At 39.5% G+C, this 23103-nt stretch overlaps 1 protein-coding gene across 1 annotated transcript in view; it reads right to left on the bottom strand.

Moving 5' to 3' along the window:
- Positions 1-19351, bottom strand: part of LOC144741188 (AF4/FMR2 family member 2-like) — a gene marked incomplete at its 5' end in the record, with an annotated part of 41124 nt that extends 21773 nt beyond the window's left edge. The window contains 7 exon segments of the mRNA XM_078623801.1: positions 4306-4343; positions 9000-9054; positions 12748-12808; positions 14384-14420; positions 15646-15714; positions 15716-15733; positions 19307-19351. Coding sequence (XP_078479927.1) covers positions 4306-4343; positions 9000-9054; positions 12748-12808; positions 14384-14420; positions 15646-15714; positions 15716-15733; positions 19307-19351 — 323 coding nt within the window.
- Positions 19352-23103: the final 3752 nt, after the last annotated feature.

Below are 23103 nucleotides of genomic sequence, written 5' to 3' on the forward strand. Positions count from 1 at the left end.
CTTTATACGTGTCTGTTCATATTCTGCCCACAAGGAGAGTGAAACAAGTACACAGGTCTGTTAACTCTATATCTTGCCTTGTGAGATTAAAACTTTAAAATACATGTGTTTTCGCGAGTAAAAATTAGATAAAAGATTAATTTTGGACAAAAAGGACAATCTTTGTTTTAGTTTTTTTTCCCATAAACATTACAGTAAATAGTAAACATAAACAGCATAGTAAATAGTAAACAGTAAATCATTTTCATTGCATAAAAGTTAACTGAATAACAATGGATGTTTTGCTTTAATAGCAAAGCATTTTAATGTTGCCCTCAAATCTGCTGCTGATCTGTGTTCAGAAAAAAAATAATCCTTTTCTGCTCTCACACATTTCCTCAATCATTATGTGATCATTTCAAATTTCAAATTTCATTCACTAGAAATAGAACAGAACACAAATACAGCATAACCACTTAAATGTTTATGAATACATTCATCTTTTGGTAGGTTTGTGAAGCTCCACTCTACAAGGAGACCTCAAGCCAATCCTCTATGTGTGTAATTTGTATCTATTCTTCAATTATAAATGAATTAATACATATCTATATTGTACATATCTGCCTATATTATATGCTGTAAATATGGTATAACTGGATAGGGATAAAATGAATTTAAAAAATGTACTTGTATGGCTAGAGCCCTGCATATATAAATTTTAATCATAGTTGGCTGTGTAATATCACAGTTTAAATGGAGTTGCTATAAATATTGTTTGAATTATTTACACGTACATTGCTGTCTTGTTCCTCACATAATATCAGTGGAGGAGGATGTGAGCATCCTCTCATCATCATTCTTTTCTCCAGGCGGTCTATGAAAGCCTCCAGGGTCCATCTGTGTTACACTGAATTCACTTTTGATTGTGACACCATTAATTAACCAGCAGGAAGTGAACATAAGGAAGACAATCAACTGACAAAGGACTGTTGCAGCCTTTTTTGGTGTATTTTTCTTTCCGCTATCGCTTCTGCTGGAAAACGGAATTCATCAGCCTTTGACAATGAAGCAAATGGCTTAGAGCCAGACAGGCCATAGCTCAGATAAACAGAAAAGAGATGTAAGCGGATCCTGCTGGGTGAGTCCTCAGAGGTAAATAGAACCTCTTAAAATGTCCAACAAAAGCAGCGAAAATATGCAGCGTCCTCACGGTATTGTGAGATTGTAAAGTGAAGATGTGGAGGCCATCTGGACTCAGATCATCCGTCATCTCATCATCTGCCTTCAACTTGCTGGTTCGTCCCTCCAACTGCTGGAGTTTCTCACTACACAGCTGGCTTTACATTCTCTCACTCTTCTGTGTGTATGAGTGTGTGCCACATGTGTGCATTTCATCAGTGTTTGTGGTGTGGGTGGAAGTCATTTTTGCATGTACAGTAATTGCAGTTACAGTGTTTCTCCCACTAAACATGAGCAGCTATTTGACCCAGTGAACAAGGGTGTGTGTGTGTGTGTGTGTGTGTGTGTAATTACAACAAAAATAACATCACGCATACGTTTAATATGCGTGATGCGTCATGCCATCATGAGTGTCAGGACTGAGTGTATTGACGTCCGACGAGTATTAAAGCTGAACTAGAGCGGGACATTTACCTCTCCAATAGCTAAATTATTCTCTAATGTTCAACATTTGTTAGTTGTCACTGTCTTGAGTTCAGCACCACTTCTTGCTTGTTTCAGGTTGGTAATTATGGATTTCAAAAGGACCACTGTCTACTACTATGTCGACTTAATAGCTGGAATGATTCATTATGATCCTGATCATTGATCAAATAATAATGTAGATGTAATACTGATATTTGCAATCCAAATTACATTCCGAATTTCGTGGTATTAAACCGGAGATAACTGGATTTCACCATGGTTTATTGTTCTTTGCATGATGTAAAATGTGGTTCATAGCACTTTGTATATATGCTTTAAACCAACAATGGGCAACAAATCACAACAAGGGTTGGGCAGAAGCATGAAATAGCAAAAAAATATATATCTGAAGAAGAAAACCTGGGTAACAAAGCTGAAGATAGGAAGCAAAGGAAACAGCACCACAGTTTCAAGGTTGTCATTATAATTAAAAATGATGTGCTGGTCGAATGCTTATTTTAAATGAATGTTTTGGGTGCCAGAGATGTGTGACATGTATTAAATGCGTTGCCCAGATATAAAGTTATGTCCGTCTAGTCCATGAAATCACTCATTGATGATTCATCGATGGTGAATCAAAACCAATCATTTTGTGGTATTGTTTTATGGATTTCTATCATACACATAGAGTATGTATAAAATGATCACAGCAGTTATGAATTGATTGGTGCTTTGCGTCTCAGTCCTTCCAAATCATCACTGTCATGATGGTCAAGTTTCCAGTCATTCCATGTGTCGACTTCCTGTTTTGTTTTGCCACTTCCTGTTTTATTATGATAATCCCTGTTTGTGTTCATTCCTGCCACCTTGCCCGTTCTCCCCTGATTGCCTGATTTGTTTCACCTGTCCCTCTCTGCTATTTAAGTCTGCTGCCAGATCGTTACTGTTGAGTACGTGAAAGCATTCTAGAGTCATAGTCTGTCAAGTTTTCCTTGTGTGAGTACCTGAGTTATCTTGCTAAAAGTTTCATACCATTTGCTTTTTGTGTAGCCAATCCTTAGCTTTGCGCTTTCTGTTCAGCCTGACTAAATTGCCTTTACCCCCGCTCCCGTCTGGGAAATTTCAGTTTTGGATATAGATCTTTTTGTTTTTTTCACCTCCTTGTGAGTGTCGCTTTCTGTTCTCCCCTTTTGAATCCTTAGTTTCGCCTTTTGATGTCTAGCCTTGTGTGATTTTTTTTTTTTCCAAAATAATAAAGTGTAAGTTTGTTTGTCTGTGTCTGAGTTCTGTCATTTTGTGTGCCTTCGGGACAATGACTTGCACTGCGTGAGCACATTACAAGGAGTATTTAAAGGGCAGTTACTCTCTATTTACACTTATATAACAAGTCTTGGGTGACTATTCAAAATGTTTAGATTTACCCCAAAATGTGGATCTTTCCCCCTTCATCAGGTTCAATGGATGTCTTGGATCTGAGTTCTGTTGCTGATAGATAAAAAAACAACCAATACAAACTACAAGGATTTTTTGACCAAGATCAATATAATATTTCTCAACATATATATCTGTGTGTATGTGTTCGCATGGTGCAAGGAGTGTGGGTGGCCGGGAAGAAGTGTGTGTGCTGCTTTCCATCAGGGATATAGCCAGTATATCGCTTGCAGCATCTTCAGTCCCAGTGGATACATTTCTGTGTGTGTGTGTGTGTGTGTGGTGTTCAGTACATTGGGCTGCAGAGTGAACTGCCTCATTAGCAGCAGCAGAGTAACACATGGCCTGAGGCGCATACAGTCGCAGGGCACTCTCTCTCTCTCTCTCTCTCCCTTATACTCTCTCTCTGTCTCTTTAACACACACACAGACTTGCACACTAACACCCTCAGTGTGTTAACACAACAAGCCTCATATATTAAAGATTTTGATATTCTTATGCACTAGTCTGGGTTTCACAATGAATTCCAAGCAACAGCTGAATATTTTTTACATAAAAAATTATTTCTGTGCCTAAATCAGCAATAAGGCAGCTCTGTGTGCAGCTGCAAAACATGTACAGTAAATGTAAGACATGGTTATCGCTGTCAGAAATTTAAGCAGTTATGTGCAGATTGACAACTGTTCATTTGGATTGCACAATGTAAATATAGCGCCGCAAGTAATAGCATGTCCATTCATAGTCATGTTTAAATTTGATGTAAATATTAATGTCAACAAATGTCAACGTCAGTCAAAATGTAACATTTTATTTTGTGCCTGGTTGACTTCAGTGACGACAATGTTTCATGATTCAGACTCGTCAATGACTATTCTAGGCTGTGAACATCTGATTTTAATGGAATATCTACCTACACCTACAGAGGCCTTTTCCATCAACCATCACTCCTGTGTGATGAGAAAACCTTTGCGCAATTATGTTTGCACACATGAAAACTCTTGATTAGAGAAGATACAAAACTGGGATTGTCTGGATGACGTGAAAACTTTGAACAGTAGTGTGTGTGTGTGTGTGTGTGTGTATACATACTGTATATATATACACACCTGCCATCACAACTGTTACACTCAATTAGTGCCACCGTACTCCAGAGGGCTTACCAGCAATTAGGTTTTCAATTTGACAGCAAACACTACCGATTCAGATATAAATATGAAAATAATCCCTGTGGAGAAAGAAGGTCTGTCTTACCTTAAGGGTGTAGCTCTGGCTTTGGGCTTATCAGATACCTGTCAACACATACACACATTTATTAAATACTATTGAATATTCATTAAATATGTGTGAATTGTGTCATAGACAAACCATTTTTTACAGAATGTTTCTGAGGCAGAAAATACTGAACTTTGACAAAAGAACTAAGACTAACTGGAATTAAATTACTTAATGTGAAAGTCATAGAAAAAGAAGTAACATTAAGAGTAGGTATGAACAAAGTAATGATGAAACATAGATGTGCTTTTACTGATCCTATAAATCAGTTTATGATCTTCATTGACAGTTTACATTAACGCTGAACAGATCAACTTCTTAAAAGATCCTGCCTTTTAGTTTGCTTTTCTGCCTCTCTGTGTCTCAAGGAATAAGGTGATTACCAAGGCCAGTAATGTTTCCAATAGATCGATGTGTAGCTGCAGGCTTGAACAACAAACCCCTTCAGATCTCTGGCTTTAGGAGATTTGCAGGGCTCATGGAGATGAGCTGTGTGTGAATATTTTTAGCTTTACTAGGAATTAAATGAAGAGCAACAAATCATTATCCCAAAGGATGAGACATGAACTGTTTCTCCTGACAGCCATACCCAATCTAGATGTAATATAATTATTTTAAATAATTTGATCATTTTCATTCTCATTTTTGTACACAATCTTGTGATTTGCCAGTGTTTGACATCAGGCCTATTGACAACCCCTGACACTACAATAATTTCTTCTCTTGACATCACAACGTAGCTTAACTTAGTTTGAGAGACTTGATAAAGTATTTCCAGCAACCGAACATGGGGTTCAAACTCCTAAATTTCTGATGCAACTCTTCTGCAAAACTTGCGTTGTATAAAAAGCAGCAGCTACTAGATTTTTCACTTGTGCAGAGAAAAGAAAATTTCTCACATTTCCTGCAGCTGTTGAATTTAACTGGTCTGCTGGAGACTTTTATACGTGGTGACACATATTGCGCCTTGAAGAAGCAACTTCCATTTCATCTCTGCTAGAGCCAAATCATATTTTCTAGCACGCTTGATCATGCATTGGTTGTGCAGCAGATAACAGACAAGTAAACTACTTTTCCTTTCCCGTGTTAACCAAGATATGAGATTTCTCTGTTTGTTCACCTGCTTTATAGTCCTGCCTGCATTTACTCAGTAATGAACTTGTTGGTCAAGGCCCCACACACGCTTGCTGTATTGTGCTGACTGTCCAGTTTGCTCTGACCATCTGTTACAAGTTTTCTCTGTTTCAAGGTCGATTAGAAAGCCGCCGCTCTCTACTTATCTCTGGATAAATTCTGCTTCATGCCTCCGGGAGAGAGCGCTGTACTCTGATTTGACCTGAGGTGACCTGCAGTGTTATCATTAGCTGTAATAAGAAACACCTTTTGCATTATGTAAAATAGATGATTGTATAGATAAAAAGCATGCATTCATGCATTGTTCAGGTCCATAATCATCAGCAGTTTACTTCTTTATAGTGAAGTCAAAGCGTATTTGTCTTTCTGGGAAATCAACATCATATCGGAAACATGTTCATGAGTTGTAACAGCAGGGTGGAACCAATGACTCATGTAGAAGAAGAGAGACACTATGATTGTGAACCACTGAACCGCAAAAATAAACATGTTGACATGCACTGTAAAGCTTTTTCTGTGAATTCAAACAAAAGTTCAGTCTGCAAAGATCTTTTTTTGTTGCAGTTGCACATTCTCTACATTTATTGCACATTCATCCAATCACAATGCATCACCGTCTTCTTTAGCCAATGAAAGCCCTCTCTCTCTGCTCTGCAATGGCATCACAACCCACCTTCACCAACACAACCACAGACAGATGTCTGGCCAGCGCCGATGAAACCCTCCAAGCAGCAGATGCCCTTCCAAGAAATCAACTCCCCATCAGCACCACCAGAGCTTCTGCTCCAACCTGTCACCACCAATGCTGGTGAAAAGATGGAGCTGAACCTTTCATCCTTTCAGAAGACTCTAATTCACTTTGAACTGAGGGTCTAAGCATCAGAGACCAAATCTTTTGTGCATGACAAAAATGATTTTCCTCTTGCATTAATCTTGTTAGATTGTCTACAACAATGTTTTACTGCTGTAGCAGCGTTAACCTTTATTTTATGAAACAAACTTCATATTTGGGGTGGCACGGTGTGACAGTGGTTAGCACTTTTGCCTCCCTGGTTCGATTCCTGACCTGAGGATCTTTCTTTGTGGAGTTTGCATGGTCTTCTGATGTCAGTGTGAGATCTCTCCGGGTACTCCAGCTTGCTGCCACTTCCAAAAGCATGCTGAGGTTAACTGGTCACTCTAAATTACCCGTAGTTGTGAATGTGAGTGAGTGTGAATGGTTGTCTACCATGTTAACCCTGTGATGTGGTGAACTGTCCAGGTCGTACCTGGGGTGTTCACCCAGTGATAACTGGGAATGGCGCCAGCATGAACCTCAACCTTTAACAGGAGCAAGTAGAAGATGATGAACAAACAAACTTCATAAGTATTAGAGCAACATTTTTAAAGAAACTACAGACATCTATTCACACACACATTCACACCCACGGACTATTTAGAGAGCCAAATTAACCTCAGCATGCTTTTGGAGAAAGGAAGCTGGAGAAAGCTTGAGTACCTGGAAGGAATCCACACAGACACAGGAGTGCATGCATATTCCACATGTGAAATGTGAAGCAACACTGTTGGATATTTTAGCTGAGCTGTAGTGAACTTGCATTTCCTTGCTGGTCTTTTTTTCCTAACTGCACTTGTATAGAAAGACAAAGCTTTTAAGGCTGACCTTCCTCACACCAAGGTGATCTGTCATCACAGGCTTCAGGGAGAAATGCAAGGAGATAGTGGACAAAGGACAGTCGTGCGGTAGTAATTGGGTTGCTGTTTTTCTCTTAGTTCGTAAGGTCATTAGGAACATCTCTCTTCTTTTTTGTCTCTTGCTTCTTCTTCTCTTCTTCCACCCATCCCTCTTTCCTCTGCTCACTCTTTCAATTCCCTCCTCTCCTTCGTCTGTGCTCTGTGCCAAAAACATATTCATCATACTCCTCTGCTGCCCTCACTGTGCCGCGCTACAGAATACTAATGACACTGTGTGTGTGTGTGTGTGTGTGTGTGTGTGTGTTTGTGTGTGTGCGTGTGTGTGTGTGAGAGAGAGAGAGAGAGAGAAAGAGAGTGTGTGTGTGTGTGTGTGTGTTGTCTTTTACTTCAGGCTATAAAAGCTTGATAATACACCATGCACTCATTTGCTATAAGCCTGTTAACAGCATGCACAGAAAAATACCACTAGATTCATCTTGGCCTCACTCTCTTCCCTCTCTTCCTCTCTGACTCTCTCTCCCTTCTTTTCCTTCTGGTTCTTGTAGTCTGTGTTTGTGTCTCTCCCAGCACGTCTTTCTCCCTCAAAGTTATTTGCTTGTTTGCAGGCTACTTTCTTTCCCGTCGCTGTCTATATCCATTGTGGGTGGTTGTGTTGGAGGCTTAAAGAAATAGTTCAATATCTTTGACATCTCATGAGTGAGATCAAAATAAATTTATATCCAAAAATACAACATTTCAGAGTGGGATGGTAATATTTCTAGCCTGCTTCTGGCAGTAAAACTACCATCACAAGCTGTAATTAAAGGATCTACTTTCATCATAATTATAATAACTAAAAAAATCATCATAAAGACCTGCCATTATTCATAATTATATCATCTGCATCACAGTAATTATTCAATCAAAGGGACAGTTAAAAGAGGATGAGAGAAATTCTATGACTTTATTGGCAGAAAATATTTGATGGACTCTTTAATGAGCGATAGTGTGAATTGCGTGGTTGTGTGTGTGTATTGGGTGCTGACCCCAACAGCTTTGAACTCCTCTCTAATATTATGACCGCATGATGATAGTGATTAGTGGAGTGCAGGGCACCTAAGCCAATTTTCCTACTAAAAAACAAGGGGAGAAGAGGTTCAGATGACAGGATTCAGAGATGCTTTCATCCCACATGTGGTGAATGTACTGAATGTGAAATTTAATTTACTTTTATTTTTAAAACTCTTTAAAGCCCCTGTCTTGTTTTCACTGGTGGTGATATTGGTCACTGAGCATGTGAACCTCAGAGATATAAAAACACAGAGTTTATGAAACCTTTTCCATGTGGGAACAGTTATTAAAATGTATTTCACGGGGCATGTGAATATGCATACCAGTGACATACCAGTCATTGTATATTTTGTTACATTTTCTTTGTATCTTTTGAAGTGATAGAATAAGATAAGATATTTATAGTTTTATATTTGTGTGGAAAAGACATTTTTCTCCTACAGGTTTAAAATATAATATAATTTGGTTTACACAAAACAAAATAAATCCTGGGAACTAGAAAGAACTGTGTGGATAAAAAAAATAATAATAATAATAATAATAATAATAATATATATATATACACAGTATATACAGATATATATATATATATATATATATATATATATATATACATATATACAGATATAATAATTATAATAAAAATAATAAGGTAAAGAATGAATTGTGAATGGATGCTTGCACAGTTATATCATGTGATGTATAATCAAGGTTCTGTATTTCAATGAATTACTGAAGGATAGAGTGAAGATATGCAGCCATGAATCAATGAATGGACTGCAGAGGGAGCTCACCTGTTGTTCAGCCTCTTCCTCGTCGCTGCTGATTTTCAGGTCATCCTCCAACATTCTGCACAGAGACAAAGGAACATGTGTTATTGGAGCCGTGACCTCCTGTCTGCTTGCAATAGGATTAATGTGCAGTGTGCTGTGATTTGCAATTCCCTTTGAAGAACCTTCTTGGCTAATGGATTAATTACGCAGCGAAAGCATTGCTGGCTCATGTTGGGGGAATGAGGAAATGGACAGTGGATGGAACACTGGGCTGCAAAAAAACTACCAGATGTTCAGCTTTTAGGACTCAGAGAAAAAAAGCCAGATTGTTTTTTTCACCTGGAAACTTTCGTACAGCCAAGAATTCTTTGGACCCTCGACAGTGTTCTCTGTCCCTCGCTGAGCGTTGTACATGAGCTCTTAATCAGAACAATAACCTGTTTGGTCTAATTGTTTTCTTTGCTCCCCACACGCAAGAGGCAGAAGTCCAACAATTCAGATACTGTAAACCAACAATGTGCTTGTTTAAGTTTGCAAAGCAAGATATACAACACACGCTGATAACATGACCCCCCTCACAGCATTACCTTCACCTTACCACACAAATTATCCTGTATTTATGTGCTGTGGATCGACAATTTCCTGTGTCTTATCGCTTTATACGTATATGTACACCTTCCAACACAAGCTGTTATTTTAAGATAGTACTGCTATTGTTATGACAGGAGAATCCCCTTAAGGGGATTTTGTACAGCCTCTCCAACCACTCTTGTCAGTGCTGGCGCCGCTAAAAAACACTCCCCAGAGTTGCAGCGTTTTCAGATGGGACCATGTGAGTCGTATGACTGAAGCACAATAAGAAAAGCTTTGCAGATAAGGCCACAGTGCAGCACGCTGCAGCACAGTACAGCGTGCTGCGATGATAGATATGTTTGAATGAATGAATAATGGATTCCTATTTTACTTCATAAGAAGGGACAGATGGAGACAGGGAGATAGCAAGTGAGATGGAAATGATAATGAAGGGGGTGCTGAGAAGAGAAAGAGGAGGGAACAGAATGTAAGTGAGAATAAGTGCAGTGCAGATGCAGTCAGATATAAGTGAGACAAAGACGAAAGCAGGTGAAGCTTTGAAAGGATCTGATTTCTTAAAGGTGCACGTTCTTAATTGCCTTTCTCAAAAGAGTTGACTTATTTCCAACAGCAAAGCTGTGCGTCATTACTTGTGAGAGTTTGTTTAATGTAATATCCATGTCCCATCATTGGACTGACACAACATGCTTTCTGACACTTTTCTCAGTGAAGACACACAGCCATTGTCGGGCCCGTTAATGTATTGTTTTCCCCAGAGGGCGTCTAAGTAACCTCATTTATCAGCTTCACAGCAAACACTCTTTTTCTGTTAAAGCTGCTTGAGCCTCTGTGGGTGATGCTCCTTTCACCATTTCATAACGTCAGTTTCCCCTCACACTAAGTGCCGATGTCCTCCACTGCTCGCTCCACATCATACTTTAAATTCGCATGTGCAAAAAGTGTTTTGAAGGAAACTGACATAACTCCAACACTATGAATTGTGAACAGCTGGGAGTTGTGTTGCATTCATACAGTAATAGTCTGCAAAATCCTTCCTCTAAGGTCCATCTACTATACATACAATATACTAATGTATTATTTATTTGACCTGTTCTGGACCTGCAGCACTTGTGACAAACCTCACATATTTGTTATGGATGGATATCAATATAGAAAATGAGAGTGTAATGTAGATAGAAAGATAGATCTTGATAATATAATACTAGAACTATTTTGCTGGGTTACTTTGTAGGTAACTGGACTTGTAGTTTGTTGTTGTAGTTTGTTTGTTAGTTAATGAGTTGCTTATGAATATAACCCAGAAAAATACCACAAACTGTATGACTGAGAAACTTGATAGACAATGACAGATGTACTATAATCTATCTAATCTACCAGATGTAAAGCTGTTTTCTCAGTCAGAGGTAGTGTTTTGTCGCTGCATGAGAATGTGATTGTATGTGAAAAGTGAAAAGTGCCATAACAAACCCACAGATCATCAACACTATTTCCTCTTAAGGCTTATTCAGCTACTTCTTTTGGATTTAGCGCCAGTGACTCATTACAAACCTGTAATTAGCATGTGTTGAGTGATTACTGGCACGTTTTTCCATAATATTCCCTTTGCGTTCTCACTGCATTTTAGCAGTTAAAAGTCAGGACTGTCTTCCTCCTGCTCACTCGAGCTTCAAACCAGGTTTTACACCAGACTTTCTCCAAGGGGTTTCTGCCACCTGTGCCGTCAATGGATGCAGCAAAATACCTTGACTACAATAGTAAATATGATGTCTGATATGTCAAAGTAGCAAAACTGATGGAGTAACAATGGTGTCTACCACTTTTCCAACTGTCAGAGAAGAAAACCGTTGAATTAGATGAGATGTTTCATGAAATCACATGATTAGACAGTGAATATATTATTTCATGTGTGTGTGTTTGCATGTACATCAATGGTGCTGTCGAGAGGATATTGGGAGGCATTAGTAAGAACTATACCTCAAGATTTTGTCGACAAAAGAGTCAGGATGAATTTACAGAACTTCAACTGAACTGTACCCCATGATCTGTCCGTGGACATATTCTGGTAGCATGTGAAGCTGGAAAATCCCTAAATCTGTGAGCGCTATCAACATGTTTCACTTCCCAGCCCTCTACCTCTGTGAACAGGCTGTCTCTGCTCTCACGTAGATCATGAATCAACTGAGGCAAAGGCTGCCCACAGTTCCTTCGCAAAATAATTACTTTGGAGTCATTTTACTATTTGCAATTCCTGCTGCTATAATTTATAGACAGCCACCACTAGGTACTGCTATCAGTATTTTGTATTTGGGCCAGACACCATATGTTCCATGTTGTGTATTTGTGATACTTTTTACAAATCCACTTTTGGTGTGATTTTTGTATTTTCAACCTGTTGAAAATAGAATCATCATCTGACACAGCAATATGCTTTGGGATTTCTAAAGTATCTGTATAAGGTGTCTATCTTGTCTTGTATCTTTTCTCAGCACATGTCTCATTGTAACTGGAGCAGATACTTCTACTCAAACTGTACATGTCATTCTCTGTAAATCACTAATCATCATCAGATTATAGAGAGCCTCATCGAGCAGAACAATATAGTATTTTCTGTAACACTATGCTTTTTCAGCATTTACCCTGAAGCACATCTGTACGTACAAGAGATGATTAGTACTGAGCTTTCAGTAATAGTAAGACCATGTAAACATTCAGTGAAACATATATCAATTATCCTCAGTAGCACAGTTTCTCTTGAATATAGACGAGGTGGACCTATTCATTATCCTGAGCACTTTACATTGTTGAGCTCCACTGTATAAAACACCTTAATCGCTGTGGTAAAGCAGAAGTTCCTTTTAGCAAATAATTATTTCACACTAATAAACAAAGCAGTTCTGCGCTTGACTATAAGATGGTTAAAATACACCTCCAGGCATCCAATTTTCACTAAGAGACCAAATCGTATCTGCTGTGGAAGTGTCAGAGGCTGAGTATGAGCATATTTTATAGCAGGTAGATGCCTCTGGATGACCATAGCACACTTTTTGAATGACTCTTTCTCTGTCAATCCTGCTGAGGCCAAAGTCTAAGAACATGATGAAATCATGAAGGTGTGTGTGTGTGTGTGTTTGTGTGTGTGTTTAGTTCTGAGTGTGGTATAGAGATAGTTACTTACGACTTCTGTGGTGCAGTTGGTGGTTTGGTGGCAGGCTTGTTAGCTGATACAGTACATCGCTCTGCAACACAACAGACGACAGTGACTATTATGCATGCAGACAGTTTATTATTATCAGTATCACAGAGACGTCTCGTGATGTCATCAGTGGGTATTTTGATTTGTACTTATGTTATTAGATTTGCATGTGTCTGTAATCAGAATTGCACAAAAAGGCAGAATTCAAAGAGGATGTAGCTGAATTTTCCTCCTGTATTCCTTGTAACCATCTAAGCACACAGACATTTTGCTCAAAGTGACAGAAATAACCTCCAACTGCCCCATAGTCTTCAAAGACAATGTAAACTTGAGGGGAGGCTTTTTAGAAGAGAAAGGGTAGATGAAAGGGAATCTTTAAAATGTATTTCCAGAATTCTGACACAACAAACAACTAATTAATGTCAATGCAAGCCAGAGTTTGACAGTGTCTCTGAACTGAATTATTGTCTCACCCAGTAAAAAACAAGTAGCATGAAACATCCAGACCACACCTGTAGGAGATTTAGATCAGCTACATGAAACGGTATTTTGTGTATTTAGGTACTAAATCTTCAAAGTATAAACACAAACAAATAAACTTTCAAGTTATTTCCTCACAAAATATCACACAGGAAAAGAATTCTATATTTTAAAAAACATTTTTAGGTGACCCCTGTGTGAGAAAATACTGAGAAGATAACAGCTGTTCATGTACTTAATAGAAGTATTTGTGTTATTCTTACACAATCAGAATGTTCAGTTTTATTCATCATTTCTTCTTCTTTTGTCATCTCTGTTGAGTTTCCTTGTCCATAAGAAATGTAAAACTAAGTAAAATAAGTAAAGTAAAACCTTCAGTTTCTGTTTTATCCATTATTTCAGATATGTATCTATCTTCAAACCTTTTCAAAATTATTATGTTTGGATTATATTTTCTGCTTCATTCAATTACATAGAAAGAAAAAAAATATATTATTACAATAAATGACTTCCTGATCGGAAAGTTACTTTAGAAAGGCATATGCCAATTAAACGCTGACCAAAGCTCTCAAAATAATGTGATTAAATTGAGCTTTACTCATGCAGAGGGAATATGGCCTTTTTATGGAAAATATGTCTAAGGTGGTCCTGGTATCCTGGTCTATGCTGTGTTTTCGAGCAGCATTCAAAAGTCTCCAAACAGACCCCACAAGTGTCTCAGACAGACCTCACCATCCAATGATTGCATCTTTTTCATTGAGTTTCTTAGAACTATTATATGATGATATAGTTTGATCATATGATCACACATGCAGTACAGACTGACTAACATGATGGAGGATTAACTGAGAGGTTCCAAGATGTCTGTGGACTTCCATAAATTTCCACGAATCTAAAGTAACACGGATTCTAATCCCCAATCAGATGAACAAATTGAGTACACATTTGTCTAATTACTTGTCCAGATGTACAAAGCAAGATCAAAGGAAAGCGTTCCTGACTGTCATTGAGGGTATTTGCTCATTTCAAAATCATTTGCAGCTTTTCCACATTTCTCGTGGGTGGTTCTGCTTCTGCAGCCTCACTGGTGTTAATCACCATGGAGCGTGTATGTGAGTGTTGATGCTGGGAAACTTACTCTGGGTGTTGTAGCCTGGGGTCACATGCTGTGACTCCTAGAGTGATGGGGCGAGATAGAAAAAGCCAGAGGGAGATGTGTTGAATGAATAAACCAACAGATGTCGTTATTGATTTCACAGCAATGCAGCAATGTCATTACACAATATTCAGATCTTCTGATCTCTCTGGAGGGATTAGGGTGATGCTGGGGACTGAAAGAGCTAAAGCAGTCGAGTCTAATTCATTAAATAGTAGGTTAGATTTACTGCTTCTGTGTATACCTGTTTTCATTCTTTTGACATCGACACCAATCAGAGGCTTTTCGTATTAAATGTGATTCATAAAAGCACTGTGGAGAAAGAGAAATACCACCTGCTGTTCCAGTCAGAATATTACTGACATTTCTGAGATGAGTGTTAAACAACATAACATTTATGTGACACTTATTCACACTATTTACATAACAATGTGTCACGAAGCCTTTTTTGAAGTGAAACTTTTCCACCATCTCTCTACCCAACACTTGAATCTTTTCTTTTAGTTTGCCCCAGTTTTTGACTGCCGATGGTGACTGTCCAAGTAGATGACATTCTCTCTTTTCAGTTTATTTCAGAGTACAGCTATGGCCCAGTTCATATCCTATATCAACATGTGTGAGTACATAGTTTGCATTAACAGGCGTCTCTGTTTATACCAACTGACATCACTTCCTCAGTGATGTCAGACAAGTGATGTCAGATTACTGTTAATAAGCATGCTGGCTCGGGGTGTTTTTTGCTCTAAGCTTACCCGCTAACAATGACGAGCTCGCCATCGAGCAAAGATAGTTAGCTTTCTGACATGTTACCACTACTCACTAATCAACAAGTTCAAAAAATATTTCTCAAAAATGCATTAATTGATATTGGTGTTGCACAATCTAGTATGGAGCTGTGAAAATGTTATTTGTTGCAGCATGTTCACTTCCATGCAGCTCTAGAAACTCAGTGAGGATGTGAATGAAACGTGCAATAAAAACTGTAATTTTATTGGCTGTCATCTGCGCCACTAAATTGCACGAGTAATCAAGTTCTATGACAGCAACAGAGAGTTTATGGATCTAATTAGCATTTTGCAGTGAGAGAAAGCTGTTACTCACTTGTAATAAATGTGGGAGTTAAAGTGAAACATTCTTAACTGTCAGACAAGTAAAACAGGATATTTTACTGGTCAAGTGTCTCAAACAATGCAGATATTCTCAGCTTTTCCGTTGGTGTGGTGAAGGAAGAAACTCTTACTAACCTTATTTGGGATGGCAAACTTTGTCTGCTCAGCCTTTCCAGGGGTGTGTATAGCTGTGAGAGGGGGGGGGCCATGAATGGGTCATCTCCTAAAAACACACAAGCAGGTTTGTTTTGTCTATGACTTTGAAAAGAATAGTGATGCTGAAGAACTGGCACAATTGACTTTTTCTATAAGGTGGGAGGCATGTTGGGAGTCAGCAGGGACTGAGTTAGTTATTTAGTTGGTTGGTTATCTTTGATTAAACTTGCGAGAACATAGTACAGAAAAGTTGAATGTCCAGAGAGAAGTAGCTTGATGCAGCACTGCAGCGGCATCCCTCATAATACTAATCGAAGACTTTTCAGTTTCAAAATCTAAGCTTCAAGACGTGCTGTGTGACTCACTGTTGGTTACTAAGTCAAAGGGCTTTAAAGGTCATTGACATCACAAGTCCCATTGTGCTTCTCCTCATCCCCTCCAGTAGATGACTCATGTTTTCTGTAAGCTTGGAAAGGTGTGTGTGTGTGTATGTGTGTGTGTGTGTGTTAGCATTACGGAAGAATTCCTGGTTTGAGTGTGTATGTATTATACTTGGCCTGCAACACATGATATGTTGCTAGGCAGCTCTTCTCTGACATCATCATGACACTATTAGACAAGTTCCCATGTTTGACAGACGCCGCTCCTGAAGGCGTGTGTTCATACATTTGGATGTATGTGTATGCTGCGTCTAAATGTGTTCCTGATGTCATGGGATGTGATTATCTCAGGCAGTCACAGACACACATCCACATCAGTGGGACTCTCAGCTTATCGTCATGTTGAATCATTATCCATTATGTGCCAGTACTATTAATTAAACCTAAATACAAAGAAATTGTACAATTACCATCAATGTTCATTGTGAGACTTTCTTTCTGTGTATTTTCACCTCACTGATCTTTGTGTTTGATTTATTTTTTCATTGAAAATTCACCTCTGAATGGCTTGGTTTATTAATTTCACCTCGAAAGGGTTGTTTGTGAAGGTTACATGTCCGTTATTATTTTGTCGTTTGTGTAAGTGTTGTTCGAGTCAAGGTGTGAATGGGGGTTAAACTGGGTGGGAGCGATGTCAAGGCCACGTAGTAAGTGGCTGATTTGTTCATAGACTTCTTCGTTGAATTGTTCCAGTTGGAACAATAGTCTCCCCTTAGTTTCCAAACAGCAGACTCACATCAAAATATAGCAATGAAGTATGTGTAGTGCAACAAAAAAACTGCAAATACACTCTGAGAGTATTAACACCCATTCACACCCTCACACAGTTGACAAATACAATGACCCACAGGTCACCTCGGCAGAGGTCCCCCTTCTAGGTCAGTTGAGGAAGTGCTGTAAGTTAGAAATAAAAACTGGAACAAGGGACAACTATGTCTGCATCACACACATCTTAATTGTATTTAATTGTTTACAGGTCTAACACATTATTTAGAAGTGACATCAATAAAAGAAAATGAAATAGAATACTGAATAGGGTGGTAGTTGTGGTCATTAACTGAAGATGTGCCAGGGTGTGGCACATGTAGCTTAGGAGGTAGAGCGGGTTGTCCAGTCTGTGAATGTGTGTTAGCAGCTTAGAACTTATAGCAACCTCTGCCAGCAAGTGTGCCTGTAAATAGGTAAGTAAGGCAACATTGTGAAAGTTAAGAAAAGCCTGATATAAATATGCAGCCATTTACCAGTTACCCATAAGCTGTGGCTACATGGATTCAGACAGTCTGTAGTGGTACAGAATTAGAGCTTAATCACAGAAAAATCAGTGAAGCAACTATCACATCTGCGTAAGAAAAGGGAGGGCATCTGTTTATGGCCAGGGAGATAGATACATTATAGGAACATGATTTAAAGTATGGTCAGCAGGAAATTTTATTCTTAGCAGTGGTAGTAATACTAGTAGTAGTAGCATTGTTACATATAGTATATATTATAATATATACTCCACTTGGTGGTTGATGATGTTGCAAAAGTGGATTCAAGAATATATTGAAATTTCTGCATTAATTGGGTAGTGTGCAAATGCAATATCTATATAGCATCATGCCAGTTATAGCAGCTACTTCTACGGTAACTAAGTGAATTTGCACAATTGAGGTCTGAATCACCTCACCTCACATTTTGAATTCCCTGATCGTTCCGTTTGACAAACCTAAAAACAACAAATTAATTTCAACAGTGCACCAATTGTGTTGACATGCCCAACCAGTCCACATGTGTTTTGTGGACTTGGAGAAGGCGTTCGACCGTGTCCCTCGTGGCATCCTGTGGGAGGTACTCCTAGAGTATGGGATTGGGGGCCCTTTGCTAAGGGCTGTACGATCTCTATACGCCTGGTTCGTATTGCCGGCAGTAAGTCGGACCTGTTCCCGGTGCATGTTGGTCTCAGGCAGGGCTGCCCTTTGTCACCGGTTCTGTTCATTATTTTTATGGACAGAATTTCTAGGCGCAGCCAGGGACCAGAGGGGGTCCTGTTTGGGGAGCCACCGGATTTCATCTCTGCTTTTTGCGGATGATGTTGTCCTGTTGGCTCCTTCGAGTCAGGACCTTCAGCATGCGCTGGGGCGGTCCGAGGACATGGTTCTCGACTGGAAAATGGTGGCCTGCCCCCTCCGGGTTGGAGGAGAGTCCTTGCCTCAAGTGGATGAGTTTAAGTATCTTGGGGTCTTGTTCACGAGTGAGGGAAAAAGGGAGCGTGAGATTGACAGGCGGATCGGTGCAGCGGCCGCAGTAATGCGGTCTCTGTACTGGTCCGTCGTGGTGAAGAAGGAGCTGAGCCGAAAGACGAAGCTCTCGATCTACCGGTCAATCTACGTTCCTACCCTCACCTATGGTCATGAGAATCCCAAGAATAAGATCTCGGATACAAGCGGCCGAAATGAGTTTCCTCCGCAGGGCGGGTGGCGGGCGCTCCCCTTAGAGATAGGGTGAGGAGCTCTGTCACCCGGGGGAGGAGCTCGGAGTAGAGCCGCTGCTCCTCCACATCGAGGAGGAGCCAGCTGAGGTGGCTCGGGCATCTGTATCGGATGCCCCCTGGACGCCTCCCGAGGGAGGTGTTCCAGGCATGCCCCAGCCGCGGGAGGAGACCCCAGGGAAGACCCAGGACAAGCTGGAGCGACTATGTCGCTCAGCTGGCTTGGCGAACGCCTTGGGGGTCCCCCCCGGAAGAGCTAGAGGAGGTGGCTGGGGAGAGGGAAGTCTGGGTGTGTCCCTGCTTGGGCTGCTGCCCCCCGCGACCCGGGCCCCGGATAAGCGGGACGATGATGGATAGATGGATGGATGGACAAACAAAACCAAGAACCAAGGGGGGGGTTGATCGTAATTTGCAGATAGAGAAAAACAAAAGGATAGAAAAGGTTCGTGAAGAGAAATCTGTGGAAAAGGATCTCAGCATGATGTCATCCAACAAAAGAAAAAAAACTTGGTTAATCACTGAACCCCAGCCAGCCCCCCCCCCCCCCCCCCCCCACACACACACACACCGTCTAATTCCCTTTGTTACTCTTTTTCTCTCTCCCCATTTTTCCTTCCTAAAATCAGTCTCCCTCCAGAGACGAAGGCCTTCGTGAGCAAACAGAAAACAGCTGATCATCAGTGCAGTGTGTGTGTGTGTGTGTGTGTGTGTGTGTGCATGCGCAACATACCCGCAAAATCTCTTCAACACAGCTGGAGTCATTTGAAAGGCTGACCTGGAGACAACAAAGGAGAAACAGAGGAGACATGACTTCAACAGTAGTTTACAGCACCAACATGTTACATGTGAGGCATAAAACAAAAAGGAGTCGGGCAGAAACAGAATAGTTGTCGACAGAGAAACAAAAAGCGGAAATTTCTCTTCTTGCATATGCAGGGGAACTCAGACTGAGTGATATTTTAAACTGGACCTTGGAAAAAAGCTATTTTTTTCTTTCCTTGAAAAGTTTTATAAACACACATTTATTCTTACTGAATTTATATATACGTATATATATATATATTCATATCACACAGCTTGCCTGTGCTGCCTAGTACTATAATAATTGAATTACTGTGTTGAGTGTATGTTTATGTCTGAACATTCATTAGAAATAATTCAGTATGCAGGCACATTATTCACACAAAGTGTCATTCAGAACCATCTGTATATGAGTGATTGGGGAAATGGAGCTGTGGTATTGAGGGGTATCATCTACCTTTATAGTCAACAAAGAGTTTACTGCAGAGCAGACTCATTTTGTCACAGATCAAACCATTATGACTGATGAAAGCTGGTGCTCAACATTCCCTCTTGCCTTTCCTATGAATCTCAAGAGAGGGTCAATCATATTTTTCTTTTTGTAGCATCAAATGCCTACTTAAAATCAATCATAATAGTGGTTAAATAAAGTATAGCACTTGAATGATATATCAGGTGGACAAAAAATGTTGGTGTTTGTATTGAATTGTATGGTATTTTACATGCCATACAATATAATACAACCATACCATACCTCATATAGTCTCCACCAGGGGACGATCAGGACACTGCACCGTTCACATTTCTGTAAACAATGCACCCACTGGTCTTGAAAACAACAACAGCTACTGCCCTGGCAGGAAACCTAGTTGCCTGGCGTGACTGTGTCTTACACATCACTGCAGATAATAATCAATTCAAACTTCAGTCCATCAAACTTCATCCATCGCTAAGTTTACAAAACAAAACGCCACACACAACTATGCAGCCCTTAAATAGATGAATGCAGTTTCATCAATTATTCCATGACCACGTTATGCTTCTACTGTTCTACACATATGGATATGGTGGAAAGGTATCTTTTGCAGAATGTCTGTAAAGATAATTTTTGTATTTTATATTATTTTATGCCTAGGGTTTTGCCCCATGTGACATGTTAACCACTGGGCCATTTCAACTGTACAATTTATGGGATTGACTGGAGTTTCATTCAAGGGAAAAAAAAATGCACTTTCAGTTGAGACATATGAAACTACTCAGATTGAAGCTGCTAATTTGTGTTAATGTGTCAATACAATACAATACTTTTTTAATAGGATCTAGTCCTATCGATGGGAATTTACACCAGGTTTGGAAATAAACCTATCATTCAGTGCCATGATCATAAAAGTTGAGGAAATAACACCAGAAGTCATGCAAATGCGAAACACAAGCTGAATTGAATAGAAACTAGAAGTAAAAATGTTCTTTGTCACGTCAGTAGCTCTAATATTTATGTCAAGTCATCATTGCTGGAAACACGTGGTTTACCTAAAACTTGCATAACACAAGAATTAATATCCACTGCTAAATTATAATCATTAAAATCTAAATAGAGCAGTTTGTTGGCTGGTTCTTGGCTCCGACCAATCCAACAATCAAGCTCCGTAATGAAGGAGGAAGAAATGGAGAAACCGCTGTAAGAGATGAAAGCTGGAGAGCCTTTGAGAGCTATTCCTTGATGAACTCATGTCTAACATTTTACAACACAATAACCTCTGTCAAACACCATTACTAACAGCACCAACAAGAACAGAAGAAAAATCCAGTCACCACAATGACATCAACCTCAGCCTCAAATCACACACTGTCAAAACAACAGCAGCAAGACTGTGTGTGTATGTGTGTGCGTGTGTGTGCCTGCGCATGCACATGTAGTCAACTCTGCTTGAACTCACTAATGAAATATCCATCTGAGTGGTTTCTGCACATGAGTTATGCCTTCACAAGAGCACATTACTCTGCATCAACATTAGATTATTAGACAGTGAGTCAACAGGAAATCAGAGCTGGTGAGTGAAGATGTTAGAGACCTGAGGCTTGACTCTAACTCATCTCACAGATGTTTGCTCTCACCTTTGACTATATAACACACATGTGCTCCATTTGCACCATCTAACAAAAACTATTACAAAATGGAAACAAAGCTAGTAATCACATGCAAAACATCTAGCCATTCATGCTTGTACAGAGGCTCATTCACTATTTCTATAGGTCACAGTGTGTATGAGCTAAGGGCATCCTCTAAAATAAGCTCTTCTCATCCACCTGTTCCCTCAGGATTGTTGTCTCTCTCCCTTCCTGCACATTTATGTGCACTAATGAGTGTCAGGAATGTCAAGTTGGGAGACTTCTTTATGCTGAGCAGGATCACAGGCCTGTGGTGAGTGACTTAGTGGCTTGGTGTGATGTGCCTTTCCTTTATATAAATGAAAGATATGAGATTGTTTTTAGTAGATCAACACCAAGCCCCCTGTCATGTTGAGAAATATATACAAATATTTGGTCATGCACAACATCCAAATGTGTGATCTGTAGCGCAACTGTGCCACACAAATGATGCTAGGTGCAGCAAATACTTTATTTCTTATGATTTATATTTCATATATATATATATATATATATATATGTAGAGAGAGAGAGAGAGAGAGAGAGATTTCTATTTATATTTTATTGACTCTATTTTCCTTTTGTATTACTGCCTGGTTTGGAAACAGTCTTGTTAACTGTCAACAAAATCGCAGCTAGGAGTCAGACCAATGTCGACTCTCACCATAATTCGTCTGTCCAGACCATCCACTCCTCCCTCAGGAAGTTTGAGTTGTAGCCTTCTGGTCAGTGTATCTGAGTGAGAGAGTGCCTGAGTGTTTCAGGGACTAAAAGTCTCCATGCATCTTTCATCCCCAGTGTCATTGATATGTATAATAGTAATTATGTACTGACTGTGTCGTTGCTCTTATCTCTTTGTACTGTGCATTTTGCATTTGTACTTATGTATGTATTATTGATTTGATCTCACTTTGAAATTCCATTTCCTGTGTGATTTTTTTTTTTAATTATTGTTGCTTCGTTTTTTTTATGTTGTCATTATGTATTTGTGTGGAAGCCTGCCTCATAACTAATTTCCCCTTGGGGACAATAAAGTTAAACTACTGTAAGTTAACCAAATGTTTGTGAGAGTATGTCTGTTTGCGACCCCTCTTGTCTCCCTGAACACACCAGTGGGAAAAAAATGGGCTGGTGCACCACTGGGGTACATAATATTTTTTTTCCATCCATAGAAGTTATTGCCATGGCTACAAAACCACTTTGTGAGTGTGATCCTGCTGACCAAATATTGTTAGTAAACCTTGTAAACCTATTATTTCTCCAGTTGGTTTCTCATAGTCAGGAAATGTGTCATCTTTTTATTTCTTATGTAGAGTCTCTAATTATGAGCTGAAATAACATTTTACATACATATTGACATAAATCTACATCAGCATATACCTTGAGTGTTTGAAAACACACAGATCTTAATGTGGTAAGAGAAGTTTGGGATAGTTTTGAAATGGAAACTATCACTTGGTTACTTACAGACAGCTGAGGTCAAGAAATGTAAAAATGCTGTCAACCAGGGGTGTCTCGAGGGCCGCCTATCCTGCAGGTTTTCCATGTCACCCTGCTCCTACCTCACCTGAATCAGTC

Source organism: Lampetra planeri, unplaced genomic scaffold (genome assembly GCF_965212315.1).
Source record: "Lampetra planeri unplaced genomic scaffold, kcLamPlan1.2.h2 scaffold_458, whole genome shotgun sequence".
In the NCBI taxonomy this organism is placed as follows: domain Eukaryota; kingdom Metazoa; phylum Chordata; class Hyperoartia; order Petromyzontiformes; family Petromyzontidae; genus Lampetra; species Lampetra planeri.